Source organism: Typopeltis vanoorti, chromosome 20, assembly GCF_054136105.1.
Source record: "Typopeltis vanoorti isolate ZY-2024b chromosome 20, IOZ_Tvanoo_1.0, whole genome shotgun sequence".
Lineage (NCBI taxonomy): Eukaryota > Metazoa > Arthropoda > Arachnida > Uropygi > Thelyphonidae > Typopeltis > Typopeltis vanoorti.
Window position 1 is genome coordinate 83,461,698 of NC_143568.1, and position 17,882 is coordinate 83,479,579.

A 17,882-nucleotide genomic window follows, 5' to 3' on the forward strand; every position below is an offset into this window, starting at 1 on the left:
AACACCACCAGAGTTAAATATCGGTACTATTAACATAAGAAGCCTGAATGGCAAAGAAATGGAGCTAGCTGAGGAATTGGATAAGCACAAGATCGACATAATAGGGGTGAGGTGACTGAAACAAAAAAGACAAAAACTGGTGAGATTTTCTGAGCAATAAATACAAAATTGTTATATTCATGCAATGACAATCAAGGAAAAGAAGGAGTGGCCATAGTATTCAACTCTAAATACGAGACTAATCTTCTTGAATGGCAGGCAGTCTCAAGTAGAGTGATGTGGGCAAATATCAGAATGGGGAACTGGAAAATGAAACTTATTTGTGCCTATGGTCCCACAAAAGGTTCTACTAAGGTAGAAGAGGAGGAATTTTTTGAGGCTTTAGAGAAAGCAACTGACAAAATGAAGAATGAAACTTGGGGATCTAAATAGCAGAGTAGGAAATGATTGTCAGACATACAAAAATATTTTGGAAAAATTTGGAGAAAAGAGCAAAGCTAATAATAATGGCAAATACCTGTTGGATTTCTGCTCAGGACATGGACTGGTTATTACTAACACCATGTTCCAACATAAAAATGTGCACAAATTCACATGGAGAGAAAAGGCAAGGAATAAGAAAAGTCTCATTGACAGTGATGTTTTCTCTCTGGTACAGGACACCAGAGTGTACACAGGATTTGAAATTGGAAGCGATCACTATTTAGTCTTGAGCAGGATAAAATCGAATTTCATATTGAAAAGAATAATATGCAAGAAAGTTTTAAAGCAAATAAAAGTTGAGCAGCTCTCTGATATGAACTGTAGACTAAAATACACAAAGATTATTGAAGGAAAAAAAATGAAAGAGTTTGAGAACAGGAATCAAGCCTTGAAGAAAACCCTGATTGATTCAGCCAGCGGTATGTGGTGAGCTTGTCTGCAAGGATAGAAAAATCAGAACTCCATGGTGGACACAGGAAGTTAAGGAAGCAGTGAAAGAAAAAAAATAAAGCATATCAAAAGTTCCTGGCAAATAAGTCAGCTTGTGCTCTTAGAGAATACAGAGACAAATGTAAGAAAGCTAAACACTGTGTAAAACTAGCTAAGCAAAAAGTCATGGGAGGACTTTGGTAAGAACATAGAAAATAAATATCAAGAAGGTGGCAGAATATTCTGGAGGTTGTTGAAGAAGCTTAGAAATGGAGGCAAGATAGATGATAAAGGTGACATGAAAACAGGAGAAAAAGAGATCCTTGAAGTATGGAGTAATTACTTCGAACAATTGCTAAATGAAACAAGCAGTGATAGCACAATGATAAAAAAAAAAACACTTAACAGGCATACAGTCAGGAATATATTTCCATACTTGAAGTAGAAAGAGGCAGCAGGAGTAGATGATATTTGACCAGAAATACTCAAGTATGGTGGTATAAAAGTCATACAGTGGCTGCACTGCATAGTTCAGAAGGCCTAGACAGAGGGACGAATTCCCGATGATTGGAGTAAAGCTCTCATAGTAACCATATATAAAAAGGGAAATAAAACTGAATATGAGAATTACAGAGGTATTTCCTTACTGAGTGTTCCTGGTAAGATTTATGCAAGTATGGCTGAGAAGAATTGTGGAAGTAAAGCCTGGTGAAGAACAAGCTGGGCAGGCCAAATAGTTGCTGTCAGGATCAGATCTTCACTTAGTAGAGAAAATAGAGAAATCATGGGAATATAACAAGGATCTGTATTTAAGTTTTGTCGATTTGGAAAAGGCATGTGACAAGGTGCCAAGAGAGAAGCTATTCAATATGGTGTCAATGGGGCATTATATCAAGCAATACTTAGTCTTTATTTGAGTTGTAAGTCAGCAGTTAGAATTGATGGAAGTACAATGTCGTGTCAACTTTCCCTTAAAAATTCCTATTCTTAATTCTCAATATGGCCATACCTCTGACAAGAATGAAGCTGAGGTCTTGTGAGACAAAGAAATGTAAATGGCGGATGCCAACTTCATTGTCTCAACTCTGTTTCTATCTCCCTATTTAAACTCAAAGAAATTTATTTGTTTTTGCTGCGCCACTTTGAGTCCAGGGAGTTAGAAGCCAGTTAGCATTCACTCTTCTCAATAAATTTTTGTAACTATCAATCGTGACCTGATTCTTAACTATTTCCTGTCTTTAAGAGGTTCGTTTAACTTTTATGAACAAGTGCAGTAGCTCTAGACATAAGGAAAACTAACTTCATTGTAATAACAGAACAATTTAATTTTTCTGAAATAAAGCATACAAGTCATTTATATAAACTTAGTCAGTCTCTCAATCTGAATACACACACATATTATCTCATTCTTGTACACATATTTAAATAAAACACATAAAGATTCATGTTTAAGAATACCAATACTAAATTATATATCACAGAATTACATTACTTTAAAGTTTATACCAAAGTTAAAGATTAGTTACTTAGTTTTTTCTCTCTCTTAAACACTCTAGAAATCAATCAAAACTTTCCTTAATTGTCCTATCCAATTTAACATTTTTTTTCTTTTTCAGATCTGAGTAACATTAATAGTTCCTTTACAAATACATAATACGAAACAATGACATTATTTCTTGCATTTATATTTGGCCACAGTTCTGGTATTGTCTTTTTCCACACACTTCAGATCCTCACAATTAAATTCACAGATTAGAAAATATAAAGTTCGTCTTACTGATTCGCTACACTAAATCTCTAGGCTACTTCAGATTCATTTCATCATAATGATGCCTTGGCCTTCTTTCTGTAATTTCGAATGGACATCCTCATTCTTGTTTTCCACCATTGTCTGCTGGGCTTTCTTTATCTCCGACTGGTAGTTTACTTTGTCTTACGATTATACTTTCCACTAACTAGGGGAACCATGTGGAAGCTTCCCTCCTACCAGTCGGACAATCCATCTCACAGGTGAACAGCAGCAGGAAAAACGTCTCCGAGAAAAAAGCCTTAAACGTAGCAATGCATTCGCTTTTAAACTACCTCTATTTCCTGCTGTCGTTGAACGCACATGCATCCTACTCTCCTTGCGTCTCTCCCAGTACATAGCACCACTCGTAGCAACCAAACTAAACTCTCGTAACTTTCCATAAAATGAAGTGGCGGAAAGCACAATTCTTCACAACAGACTAACTGAAGTTGGCCGTACACTATTGGTATAGTATTTGATTTCTCGTTTCTAACAAAATTGATTGGTTGTTCACATACAAAATTTCCAACTAATTAACTATTATATACTTTGTACACCGAAATTTCACAATACTATATTACAAAATTATGCATAAACGTTCACTTCTGGTAGATTATTAATTTCTTATTTTAAGCGATAAAATTGTTATGTCTTCCGACATAACAACAGGAAGGCGGTTTAATGTTAAATCTGGTGTGAGACAAGGATGTACATTATCCCCTCTGTTATTCATTATCTATATGGATCACATTATGAAGGAAAGTGGTATTAAACATGATATCAAAATTCGAGATGTTAATGTCAGCTCTTTGCTTTATGCAGATGATGTTACACTTCTATATAAATCCGCTACAAGTCTGCAAGATGCCCTGACTAAATTGAATAACTGTTGTAAATAGATATGGTATGAAGGTCAGTAATAAAAAGACAAAGAGAATGAAAATAGACAGAATCATTGAAAATGTCAACTGCTTTGTGAACAGAGAACCTGTGGAATAAGTAAAACATTTCAGCTACTTAGGTACAATTTTTAGTGAAGATGGTAAATTAAATGTGGAAATAGACAACAGAATCAACAAAGCTGGTATGGTAGGAAGTCAATTGAATAAATTCATATGGAATAAGAAAGAAATTAGCTGTATACAAGACAGTGTTCAAACCAGTTTGAACTTATGGATCTGAGTGCTGGGTCAGAAGTAAAACACTTGACCAAAGACTAGAGACTGCAGATATGAGAGTCCTGAAAAAGATTAGAGGTGTGAACAGATGGCATCAATGGCAATATATTAGGAAAGAACTTGATTATTATAGTCAGCATCCAGGAATGCGTTAGCAGAGCTAATCTCAGGTGGTATGGTCACTTAAACAGAATAGGCGAGGAAAGATTAGAAAAACAAGTGTTCTTTGCCAGGTTGGCAGGAAAACGACCCAAAGGAAGAGCAAGATATAGGTGGATTGATACAGTACAAAGTGCCTTAGACAATAGAAATATAAAATCTGATAATGTTAGAATCTTGTCAAGTAACAGACTGATTTGGAGGAAAATTGTAGATTAAGGAAGTTAGTAATGATGTAAATTTTTCGTGTAGTACTATCATATCCTGTATACCCCTTGAGGGTACATGGCAGGAATTTGATGATAAAATTATTATTTTTTTAAATAAGAATTTTGGTCTTTTCAAGAAAGATTTACAAATAATAAACTGGAATATTAATAGTTTTTTTTTTTTCCTCCCTCTCCAGCCAAGTGTAGACTCTATTACAGGAAGTATTGAGTTGCAGTTAATAGAAGAGACATTTGAGGTTTGGATTATTTCCTTCCTTAAAATTATATCATTTATTTAACCATAAGTTACATATCACCAGACCAAAAAATTTAAAAAAAGTTTATTTTGAGACATTTAACATGATCTGTAGTAGGACCTTGCCAGCTTTGCTATTCACTGATCAGCAGTATGAGTTTTTGAGATCCTGTTTTTCAACAACAGAAATATAAAAAGGTTAAGATTTATTCAACCTGTCGTAATACCATAAACCATTGTTTTTTTTTTTAAGTCTTCCCAGCCAAATAAGTTGTTCTCCATTCACATCACATATGCAGGGGGAGAAAAAAATTAAAAACATTTAAGTGAATTGGGCAGAGCAGCCTCTTGTTGTGTACACATATGCAGGTTGATCATAAAGTCACATAACCGAAGTTTGAATTTGTACCAGTTCTTTCCAAATTATTATAATCATTCCTTATGCCACTAGATGTCGCTATTGGAGATGCTGAGTTCACTGTTATATGTAAGGTTGGAAGTGAAATTCCTGTTCCCAGCTTCAACGACATTTCATTTTGTAAAGTTATTTCACTAATTTTTCTTAAGCATCTGTTGCTGAGGAATTTTACCAAAATATCTGGGTACAGCAGTCCCTCAAAAGTCAACAATAACAAGCTTAATACAGCATTTTTGGGAAACTGGATCTGTTGCAGATAGGAATCGCTCTGAAAGACCCTCTATTTTGACTAACGATTAAATGGATGATGTAAAGAGAGCACTGCAGTGTCCCCAACAAAAAAGCCCCAGGAGGCTTTTTCACTGTCAGAAAGCTGAAAGATCGTTACACCTTCATCCATATTGTGTGCATCCACAAAGTGAGGTTTCACCTCACTGTGTGTCTGTAAATAGTCAAAACAATAGGATTTGGTCATGTGAAAAAAAAAAAAAATGCTTTTCATGAAAACATTTTGGAGTTTGGTGTGCAATATCATGCTGTCATATAGTGGGATCCATTTTCTTTGAAACAACAGTGAATAATTCTGTCTACCAAGACATCATCACATAGTTCGTCACACAGCACTCCTTGATGTCAGCGTAAGTTATTGTTGATTCCAGCAAGACAGCCATGTGCCACACGTCAAATAGTACCGTACATTTTGTGCAAATATTTTTCGATGACTGCCTCGCATTGAAAGAATTGTGGACTTCAAGATCACCAGATTTTTTCCTTTGAGGATATCTCAAAGGTATTGTTTATTGGAATGATCCTCTCAACAGCAATTGAAAACAACAATGTGCAGGTGCTTCACAAGGTGGCAGTGACTTTCAACATATGTGTTATTCTGGGTTGCGCGACTTTACATTCATCCTATATAAGATAGCCTGACCTTAAGAAAGCATGTTCTTGTGATTCTAAATTCATCACATTTTTTATTTTTGGAATTGAAATGCTAAGTGGCATATTCTGGTTTTATTATTCCATCAGGTTGATGTAGTTAAGGATGTACAAGCAAATCTACATCAAATGTACAATATTATTATTATTACTACGGGCTACTCCAGGAGTCCTTAGACTCATCGAGGGATCATGTTCACACAACTGTTCAACATTCTCACAGTATCTATCATACCTTGCCTTAAACTCGCTCACTGTCATAGCACCCACAACAGACTCTGGCAGCTTATTCCACTCATTTACCACTCTAAAAGTAAAGAACCCAGCTCTAACACCCCTGCTAACCACGCTCTTGCCCAGCTTCCATGGGTGTCGCCTAGTTCTCCCACCACCAGTCCTGATCTCAAAAATATCATCTGAATTAATCCTATAGAATCCTTTTAGCAATTTGAATGTCTCAATCATATCTCAAACAGGTTGAAGATTTGTGGGTTGCAGTTTCTGCAACCCACAAATCTTCAACCTGTTCTCATATGGTTCATTCCATAGACCTGCTATCATCTTAGTCACTCGCCTCTGGATCCTCTCCACCTCCTCCCCATCAAGAAGGAACCGAGGTGACCAAATCTGGGCACAGTAGTCGAGATGAGGTCTTATCAGGGCTCGGTACTGAGGTACAATAACTTGCTTGTCTCTGCTCGTCAAGTTATTTTTCAACAACCAAGTGAGTTGATGAGCTGATTTAGCTACTTTTGCAATGTGCCCCCTAAACTTCATCTCCTTATCCACCAACACTCCCAAGTCCTTGGCCTCATCAATCTCTTGGAGTACAGTTCCACCAATGTGGTATACTGCTGCTAATCTTTTCACTCCGAAATGCATAACCTTACATTTTGTCACATTAAATTGACGTCCAGAACTCCAATCTATCTAAGTCATCTTACAAGACTTTGACATCTTCTGCGTTTACTATCGCCCTACCCAACTTTGCATCATCAGCGAACAAATGAACTGTCCCACTTAGACCCTTCCCTATATCGTTAATGAACAGATTAAACAGCAGTGGTCCAAGAACAGAACTCTGTGGCACACCACTAGTCACAGGCCGTCTTTTGGACTCTACTCCTGAATAAACTACTCTTTGATATCTCTCCATCACCAACCCTGTATCCATTCCCATATGTTGTAATTTACGGATTAGAATTCCATGTGGTATCCTGTCAAACACCTTTGCCAGGTCCAGCAGTATCACTGTAAACCCATTTCCCTTATCCAGTTCAGCCGTCACCTTGTTATAAAACTTGAGCAAGTTACTGAGGCATGATCTACCCTTCACAAAGCCATGCTGTCCTCTGTACAGTATCTCATTTTCATCAATCCATTCCTGTATTTTTCCTTTGACTACTTTCTCCAAGACCTTGACAACCACTCCTGATATGCTGATCGGTCGGTAATTTGCAACCATAGTCTTGGATCCTCCTTTATGCAGTGAAACTAAGCCAGACCTGAGACTCAGATTAAACAACATGGTCAAGGGCACTGATAATTCATTAGCCGCTTCACGCAAGACCCGTGCCGGTATACCATCCAATCCCACAGATGTATTCACATTAAGGTTCTGTAATAGACTATTCACCTCCACTTCATTCATCACAATTCCCATATAAACTAATGGTTCCTTCATTTTTTAAACGTCACCACCTAGATGATATACTTTTGCAAAGTGCACGCTCAGTAACTCCACTATATCGACTGGTTCAGTGAACTCTTTACCATCGTCATTCCTTAAAATCATTTTGCCATGTACAGTTTTTTTCTTGCTTGCAGCATATTGAAAGAACTGTTTGGGATTCTCTTTTGCTTGCATAGCTAGTTTCCTTTCATAATCGGCTTTTGCTGTTTTTACCACACTCGTTACCCTTCTGGCCTGCACTTTATACCGTTCGTGTTCCTGCAGGTCACCCCTTTCTTTAAATTCCCTCCATAGTTGTTTCTTTTTTTGCAGCTCAAGCTTAATGGTGTTATTCATCCATTTAACCCTTCCTTGTTTCACTATTCGGACCTTAGGTATACAAATCAGCCATAACCTCCTGTAAATGCTCTTTGACCACTTCCCATGCTCTATCGACGTCCAGCCCTTGCAGTTGTACATGCCATGGCACTGATCCAAGCAATCTCCTAAGCTTGTCATACTTGCCAGCACGGTAATTCCACATATACCCTGTCTTAATCACAAATTTCACACCTTTAGCCACCTCCCAGGTCAAGACCTTATGATCACTCTCACCAATAGGTGGCAACATGGTCATATTCTTTACAGTCAAATTCTCAGATACTATTACCAGGTCAAGCACACTCACACCCCTAGTATTTTCAATTACATGCTGTTTCAGATAGTTATCCCTTAATATTTGAATAAAATCCATTTCCTTCCTCACATGTGTCCTCTCCTCCTTCCAATCAATGTTACCATAGTTGAAATCCCCCATAATAATTACCCTCCTTCCACTCATTTCATCAATTTGTTTATGCATACCATCTCCACCATCTATTCCATCACCTGGTCTATAGCAGCACCCAACTGTATATTTTATTCTGCCAGTGTCAATCTCACACCAAATAGCCTCAAATGAGCTCCTTTCACTATCCTGCAATACTTCAATTCTTCTTGGCTGCAGTTCATCAGCTATCATCAATAACACTCCTCCCCCAATTTTATTCTCTCTGTCCCTACTAAACATACTATAACCTACACATTCTATCCCACTAACTATATCATCTTCCGTCAGCCATGTTTCACTAATGCCAATAACCTGTGGCCAGGAAGAGCCCATCAAGGCCAAAAATTCTTCCTTCTTGTTCCTAATACTCCTGGCATTAGTATACATGAATTGCAGTGATCCCTTTGTCCCACCCCTATCTTGATGCGTTATTCTAAATGTCCCATTCCCATTTTTTGTCCTTAGTGCTGGCTCAGGTACATTATATACATTTTTACACTCAACTGTCTCACTGATGTCTGGATATCCACTTCCCCCCCCCCCTCCTTGGTAGTTCTAGTTTTCCTGGTTCTGCACATCCATTTTCACTTCATTCAGCAACACTCTTTCCAGTCTCCGCACACCATCCATCTTGTATAAGTCCTTTCGCCCATCAAACTCATTCCACACGTCCACGAATTCCACACCACACCGTCTGCATAACCTGCGCATAATGTCATTTGCGATTATGGCCCTCCTTCTAAACTCCTCTCTGTCATACCGCGGTAACAGACTCGCCATTCTAACTCTGTCACTCTTTTCTTTCGCTACCTTTAACAATACTTTCAAGTCCTCTCTCATAAAAAATTTATCACCTTTCAATTCATTCGTACCCGCCACAATTGTTAATTCTTTCACCCTCTGTTTTTGCACTCTAATACTCTCACTTACATCCTTAAATTTCGCACCCAGTAAGTACGATTTAGTTACACTCCCATCTATTACTCCTCTTAATAACAAGTCACCATACAACACTCTTCCCTTCATTTCGGAAACTCTCCCACGCTGTTTATTTACGTTAGCCGAATCACTCTGGAAAGAGTTTTGCAGGTGCTCTAGTTGCCGCTGCGCATTTTGTATCACTGCGCACAGCCTAGCGATCTCACTTCCTACAAATAATTCCTCATTTTTTTTATCATTCAAACCATTTTCTCTTTCTGTATAATTGCTCTCACTCTTTCTTAGATCACCGCTCACATTGCCATCTTGTACACCGCAATTCCCTATCGATCCACTATTTTCACTCGCATTCTGGCTTTCTTCAACCATAACTGTCTCACAACCTGACACATACTTCGACTCCTCACTTTGCATACACTTTCTACACATTCTCCCACCACTATCACTTTCAATCCAAACTCCAGCCTCATTTGGGAATGCATACATTCCACACACATCACATTGGACAAATTCTCTCACATTATAGTTTTTGAACAATGGCGTCGTATTTTTGGACGGCATTATCTTACGTCGCATTGGCGCCATATTCAAATCTATGAAACGTATCGTTAAATACTAAATTAATTAACGGAATTTACACCAAAATCACACAGACACAACAAGCTACCAAATTTAGACAATATTACGTTAGGATTTTTAACATATATTCTAATTTCCATTCAAAATTGTACTTAGCTTTCGAGAGCTCCCTGAAAACACGACCGTTCGCCTGGCCCTCTAGCGGCGAATATCCAAAATTCTATTTCATTTGATCTCCCAAATGACAGTTGGGCTCGTTTTACTATCTGTTGCATATTGGCATTGTGATTTTGTTTTACTATCTTACAGGTTTTCAGTAAACAAACATCATTTTCCTTCAAAGGAAATAGAGATTTTATTATATTCAAGAACAATCCTTAAATTTGAATGGTTTTAAAAAATTATCTGAATTTTTTAAGTGCAACTTTTTTTTTTTTTATCTAGTTATTACAAAAGGGACTGATCCATTGCCAACAGTAGGTTAGTTAAAATTAGAAAGAAAAAGCTATTTTAGAAGCATCATGGCTTAGCCAGAAAATTTTCAGTATCTGAATTTCATTTTCTGTTATTCACCAAAAATAGTTTGAATTGTTATGGGATGCTATCTATTAAAGGATTATATTCATTAAATTTGGGGGTAAAAAAAGTCTATAGATCATTACTCTATCTCTATTAGTCACATGACTTTCAAAGTGACATAATTTCTAAATAATGATTGTTCATGTCTGTTTTAGTTGCAGCTTTTCCTGTTATCAAACCTAGATGTGGCATAAGAAAAGTTCAAATATTGACTCTTCCAGTGCCTGGTATTATTAATATTACCTATTATATAGTATTACCTATTTTGCAAACAGACATCAGAAATATCCAATAATTTAGGATTTCTGTACAGTTTAATTAGCAAGGCTTAATTTTACATGGAGCAACCTCATTACTTACTCTCAAGGTCAGACATTTTCATATATGTCTCATGTTTAATTCTTTATTAACTTAACATTACTTCTTCAGATAATGTCTAATATTTATGTCAGACTTAACAACCCACTCTAAAATAGTCAAAACTGGCATAGAATATTTTCATGTTGGATGAATTAGATTTTCCAGTTTTATACATGACTAACTCAGAAGAATTAAGAGGATATTCTATTCAAGCAATGATGATCAGAGAAAGGAAGGAGTAACTGTAATATTCAATACTAAACATGAAGATTACTTGAACCTGGCTGCCAGTCAAGTTAGAGTGATGTGGATAGAGTAGTAGAACCTCCTGTGGAACCACTGGCATAATTTTTTGTATCAGCAGTCCCACAAGAGTTCTACTAGCAAAGAAGTAGAGGAGTTTTTCAAGTCATTACAAGCAACTTGATATAACAGGAAAAGCTGGTTCTAGTAGGAGATAAAACAGCAGTGCAAGAAAGGAATTCTAGACAGAAATGTTTCAGGAAAATTTGGAAAAAAATGCCAAAACTAATAATAATGATAAGTACCTGCTGGATTTCTGTTAGGACATGAAATAATCAATGCAAAACACTATATTCAGACATAAAAATGTACATGAATTAATGGATTTTATATAGATATTGATCATAGTTTAGTTTGAGTAGGATAAAAATGAGAAGAAAACTATGTGGGAATCTGGAAGTAAATGCTTCCTAATTTTTCCCCCAAAAATATAATTTATTTATCAAAAGCCAATGAATAACCCATATTTCTTGATCATTTTCTCATTTTTCAACATCACTATCATACTATATACACACTTTTGTCATCACTGAGTGATGACATATGCTGACCCCCATCAAAGAACAGTTATCAATGGCAGAATCACAATTAAGCTTGCTATCATTAGCATTCAATAATGTGTGAACAGAGCTATCCAAGGTGATATGGTCATTTAAAGTTGAGTAGCTTTTGTAAGTAAAATGTTTGTATAGTTCCAACTATACAAACATTATGAGAAAAAATGAAGCAAACATTGATTTATTCATTTACAGAGGCATGTGGTGAAGTTGCCTGTAAGGATAGAAAAATAACACTACCATAGTGGACACAAGAAATTGAAGAAAGCATTCCAAAAACTCTTAGCAAATGAGTTGGCAGATCTAAAAAAAATAGAGCTTAGTCCTGTGTAAAACTAAACAAAATAATTAAACTGTTTCAATATAGGTACGCCTTAGCTGACATACATTGGAAAATTAAAGACAGAAACAAACTTATGTGAAACAAATTTATAAGCTGTAAAAGTTTCACCTAAGTATCAAAGGCATCTTCAGTACAATAGCAACAACGATGGAACACAAAGTAAACTATAATGAAGAATTTGCATAAAAATTGTTGTAATAATATTTCCCAGAAAAGCCTAGCAGCTCTCCTCACATAACCACTCTATAAGTAATCTATTTTATGTACAAGTTAAGTTAAGTTTTCTTCCAAAGGATTATGTTTAGTTGAGATGGCATGTTCTGCTGGACCAGACTGATCAAGATACTGGATATGATTCATGCTCCTCACAATGGCTGCAGATCTACCAGACTACACAAAGTAAGACAAACCATAGTAGCAGGGGATCTTGTAGACACTTGGAAGGCTTTGTGATGGAAGCTTATCTTTAGATGAAGAAATTGTCCTGGCAGGACAAAAGGATACTGCAATATGTTCAGAAATTACTTTAATAATATATGGGAGTGGAATCCAAGTGATATCTTCAGGGCTAAAGGCTTTCTTTATAAAGGTTTCATAAAAGCAGATTTGATATAATTCAATTCTTTCTGTAAAACATATATTACAAGCACGATGTAATAAGGTCTTAGTGGTTCCGACTTTTTGACTGGGATGATGATCAGACAGCATGGATATAATAATGAGTATAAGTTCCTTTTCTAAAAACTGAAAATTATAAACTGCTATCTGGTTGACAAATAACACAGTCCAACACAATTTTTGCTGACTTTTATATGAGACTTGTGTTTTACTAATTTCAAATACCAAACCCATTTTACTCTATCACGTCAGGTTTTTCCTCTACGGCATTTTCTTTTTGCTAATTTTAAGGAGGCAATACTATTTAGAGGATCAAAAAAATCGATTTTTTAATATTATTTTCTGAAAGTATGTACTTTTAAAAATCTGTTCCTAACTTTTTATCAAGAAATTCGAAAAATTCCCGAAGATATAGCCTATTATTCAAAGCGGTGCGCTCACCTCTCTCGCTGGTTAGTAAACGAATAAATGCGTAAGAACCTGCAACGGCACGTACTGGCACTTTGAATGCAAGAGAGGCCGATAATTAGATACGTAACTACTTAAGAATATTTATAAAAAAAAATAACAATTTTACTTACACGAGTTTCAGGGAATAAATTTTTGTTTGTAGCAATTTCTGCTGTCTGTTCTGTTTTGGCAATCCCTTTGAATACTCCAACAGTAGTCGGCCATCATGTGAGAATCATATCTTCCTTGGTACCAATCTTCCATAGTTTTTAAGTCTTGACAAGCGAGAGCGGTGAGCGCTCCGATTCTGATCTGCGCACCACTTTGAATAATAGGCTATATATTCGGGAATTTTTCGAATGTCTTGATAAAAAGTTAGGAACAGATTTTTTAAAAGTACATACTTTTAGAAAATAATATTAAAAATCAATTTTTTTGATCCTCTAAATACAGGATGTCCCAGAATTCACGCAAGAAGCAATTTTGATAGAAAACGCAGGTTTTTAATTAAAAATTGTAATTTCTTATTGATTCATACAGTATAGGGTTATGCATGGAATAGCATATCGGGTAAATGGCCTCCACGGCTTTGCTGGCACATACGCACTCTTTTGTCAAAATTTTGCATAAATGTGGCTGAATTTCGTTGATACAGCGCTCAATTTCCTCCTTCAAGGCGTGGGTGGTCATGGGCTTGTTGGCATAAACCTTAAGACTTCAAAGAAAAAAGTCCAACAGCGTTAAGTCACATGATCTGGGCGGCCAATTCTGATCACCAAAACGGGAAATTACGCGACCAGGAAATGATTCATCCAGTAATTGAATTGTTTCTCGGGCTGTATGGCATGTGGCACCATCTTGTTGAAACCACGTCGTCCACATCCATATCTTGCAGTTTAGGCACAAAAAAACTGGCTTATGTCGCGATAGCGAGCACCATTAACTGTTATTGCCTTACTAGCCGCATTTTCGAAGAAGAAGAATGGACCAATGATGCCTCCAGCCCAAAATCCGCACCAAACAGTGACACGTTGGGGATGCATTTGTTTCTCAACAATCACTCCTGCCTTTTCTGAACCGCAAATGTGACAATTTTGTCGATTAACGAAGCCATCAAGATGAAAATGAGCCTCATCGCTGAAGATTATTTTGTTCGAAAAATAAGCATCCAGTTGTTGTTGTTCCATAATCCATTCAACGAACTCTCTTCACTGTGTGTGGTCAGTAGGCTGCAGTTCTTGAGTCAATTGAACTTTGTAAGCAGAAAGATGCAAATCTTTCATGAGAATACGCTGTAGAGAGCTTCTCGAAATGCCCATTTCAAGACCACGGTGCCGAATTGATGTTCCTGGACTCTCAGCAACACTCTCACGAACTGCTTTGATGTTTTCTGTTGAACAACGTGTTAAAGGATGGCCAGAGTGTATAAGATCACTATTTGATCCAGTTTCCTTGAATTTTTTAATTAATCTTTTCACAATTGAAGTTAAATCACTATTCCGACCATATTTTATACGAAAATTGCGAATAACTGCCAAACCTTCATTATTTTTAAAATATTGCTCAACAATGAAAATGCGTTGCTCTTTCGTGTAGCGCTCCATTTTTAATAACCCTGAACTGTCAGCTGTCACGCTGTCTTTTTTTCTCGTTGGCAGTACTTTACTGCACAAATGGCGCTAAATTTAAATCTTGCGTGAATTTTGGGACACCCTTTAGTACTGCCTTCTAAAAATTAGCAAAAAGGAAAATGCCATAGAGGAAAAATGTTTTTGATATTTGAAATCAGCACACCCAAATGAGCAGAAAAGAATTTTTTTTTTGTTGGCCAGTGTAATTAAAATATCTAAAAAGGGTAGTTGATTGTTTTTCTCCTCAATTAACCAAAACTTCCTGGCAAGCAAGATAATATGTACTTTTTTTTGCTTTTATTTATTTATGAATAAAAGGCATGGATAGAACTTTGGGGAAAATGTTTACCAACATGGTTGGCCAAATGGGTAGTGTACCTCTTCTCCGTCTGTATGATGAAAATCATTAATATTGTATATCTGTATTTCAGATAGTTATTGAAGAAATCCATCATTATTATCCTTTTAATAATATTCATTGCAAGCTGTGAATTTTCTCATTGTTTATCAAATACAGAGGCAGCTCAATAAGTAGGAAGACTACATGTATTTTGATCATCTTAAAAAAAAAAAAATGCTCATGAACTACATACCTACCTCTGTGGGGTTTATTAACCCCACAGAGGTAGGTATAAAGTACTTGTTAGATGTGGCCAAATCTTGTTCTCATTCTTTTTTTTTTAAATGCAGTCACCACCTATTCTCTTTCTTAATGGCTTCCACCCACCCACAATAAGAAATTTGTTCTTTATTACCATGAAAAAACATTTGCTTTGCATCTATCCTGTACAGTTTTTTTTTCACCAATATCCGTTTGTCTATTCTATTATACCCCACCTTCTCAAATGTTACAGTTATCTTCCATTTCCACAAAACCTTAGGTAGAAGGATTTAAGCACAGCGACCAAATTCAAGTCCTTGAAGAGGAATGGTGACATTCTCATGAAAACTGCAACATGCCATATAAACTTAAAATTCCTGCAGCAGTCTGGAATCTCAACTTGGCAACACTGATCCATTCACCTCTGTCCACATTACCACGCTAAAGAACACCTTATCAAAATTGTTCCTTATCAACGTTTCCAACTCTGCATCATCAGCAATAACACATGCTCTATCCAGATTTGAATCCTATTTAGAACTTTCTTCTCTTTTCCTCACCTGCAGCAAAAAAAAAAAAAAAGATAAGAAACAACCATATATCCTTTCTCAGAATATCCACAACTTAATCAGCAGTGATCTGTGATGTTTTCTTTTACTGTAACCAGTAAATCACAGTCAACTGGAGACTGCATGGAAAATTGAATAGATGGCTTCACGGGCAGAACCATCATTATTAGTATTCAAGATTTTGTGATAGCCTTGCTTCAGGTTTCCTGAAGAAAAATAGCTAGAAATAAAAAATCTAATGAATTGAAATAGAAATACTAGTGCTACAGAAAACAAAAATGTTAAGAGCTGAACTTGTTATACATTTGTAAGTAAACTAATGATGAAATGTGTTGATGTAGTATCTTGTGTTCCTAAAGTATATTCTGTTGATTGTATCTTTTGGCTGACTCAGCCTACTAGATATAAAAAGCCAGATTAATTCTTTGCACATTCTCCTAATCCATGTGCTAATATCTCAACATATTGTATCTTTCTTTCCCAGCATAATTATTTCCATCTGGATGATATATATATATATATACACACACACACACACACACACTGACATAGTGAGTTTTTTATAATTCAGATATCTACTGTATCATCTTCCCACCTCTTGTATTCAGAGCTCTTATAGCGCTAATCTGAAAATCTTGCTCTAGAGACCAAACAAACCTTTTTTTCCAAGATACTTCAGCTGTGAAAATCATCTATGCCATGAAGGATTCAAAACAGCCTTTTGGTTTTTTTGGTTTGGTGGCAGGGTACACTATTCACATTATCAAACAAGCCAGTACTAAACTCTTTAGTATTTCCTTTAGTCTGTTTTTGTTACAAAATGTTGTGTTCTAGCCTGTGGTTTGTACAATACTTTCCTCATTTTTTTTTCCAACATAACTTTTTTTTTTATACATGTTTAAAGTTGCTATTCACTCCATTTGACTATCTTAGCAGATAGTCAAATGGAGCACTAGACTGTACTTTTTAAAATTAAAACGTTCAGTTAAAGCTTTCCATGTCTGGATTGCATAGCTGCTTCCAAGCTCAAGGTAGAATATCCTCCTCATCAAATCATTTGTTTTTAAGAGCCGCATATTTGACATCTAGCAACTGTGATAAAAGCTAAATACTCTATATGTCATAAGGTAACTTTAAAATGGAAGGTACTGTCATTCCACTTATTGCACTGCCTTTGTACTTTTTGATGAAAAAGTGATTAATTATTCCTTTATGATGTTTCAGAAAGAAACATGTGACAAGGAAAAGTGCCCAAATTAATTAACTTGTTCATTATATACTAACTCCTAATTTCTTATGCTTTAGGAAACTTTCGGGAACATTTTTCTTCTGACTACATTGCATCCCTGCCTGAATTTTTATATCTTATTTCAAATATTAAGTTCATCTATGATTAATACTGTCAAGATATTTCAGTCAAATGGTTTACTTTTCTTGATCTCTTTGGGGCACAAGGTAGTTAGTTCTCTAGCTTTTACATTAATTTCTCTTCTCGCCCTGTTTATTACTAATTTGTTTCAAAATTAGTTACTAACATACATGCAAAGACCAGTATATGAAAGAAGTTACATTCCAGAAAGAGCAGGACAGCTATATCATACTTATCATTCTTTGTGGATGTAAAGCTATACTGTTATTTTTGTAAAAATTTTACAAAAATGTTTTGAGTCCTAAAGAAGATATATTTTTATACTGTATAGAATTTTATAAATAAATTTTTTTTTTTAAATAAAGCATGTGTGTATTCATGATTAGTTTTAGCACTCAAATGTTAACTGATATTATTGAAGGAATTTGTTCCATTCTTGAAAAGAAACACTGGGGGACCCTTCTATAACCTATGAAACATAGGTTGAGAAATTATTATTTCATTGATTTATAGAGAAGGAAGGATAAAATAGTGGAAAGCAAACCAAAAAGCAGTCTTTCTCAATGTGACCATTACCTTTCATGACATTCACTGCTAGTAATTATCCACTAGTTTAGCATTTT

At 35.9% G+C, this 17,882-nt stretch overlaps 1 protein-coding gene across 2 annotated transcripts in view; it reads left to right on the plus strand.

The window, feature by feature from the left end:
• The window catches only part of LOC150095609 (nuclear pore membrane glycoprotein 210-like), a 254,158-nt gene extending 236,585 nt beyond the window's left edge, over positions 1-17,573 (plus strand). Inside the window, exons 23-24 of one of the 2 annotated variants that reach the window (XM_090410173.1) lie at positions 4,445-4,504; positions 17,196-17,573. In XM_090410173.1, the coding sequence (XP_090266299.1) occupies positions 4,445-4,504; positions 17,196-17,417 (282 nt within the window). In that variant the 3' untranslated portion in view covers positions 17,418-17,573. Of the gene's footprint in view, positions 1-4,444; positions 4,505-17,114 lie in introns of both variants that reach the window. The other variant, XM_090410174.1, reaches the window with a different exon arrangement.
• Positions 17,574-17,882: the final 309 nt, after the last annotated feature.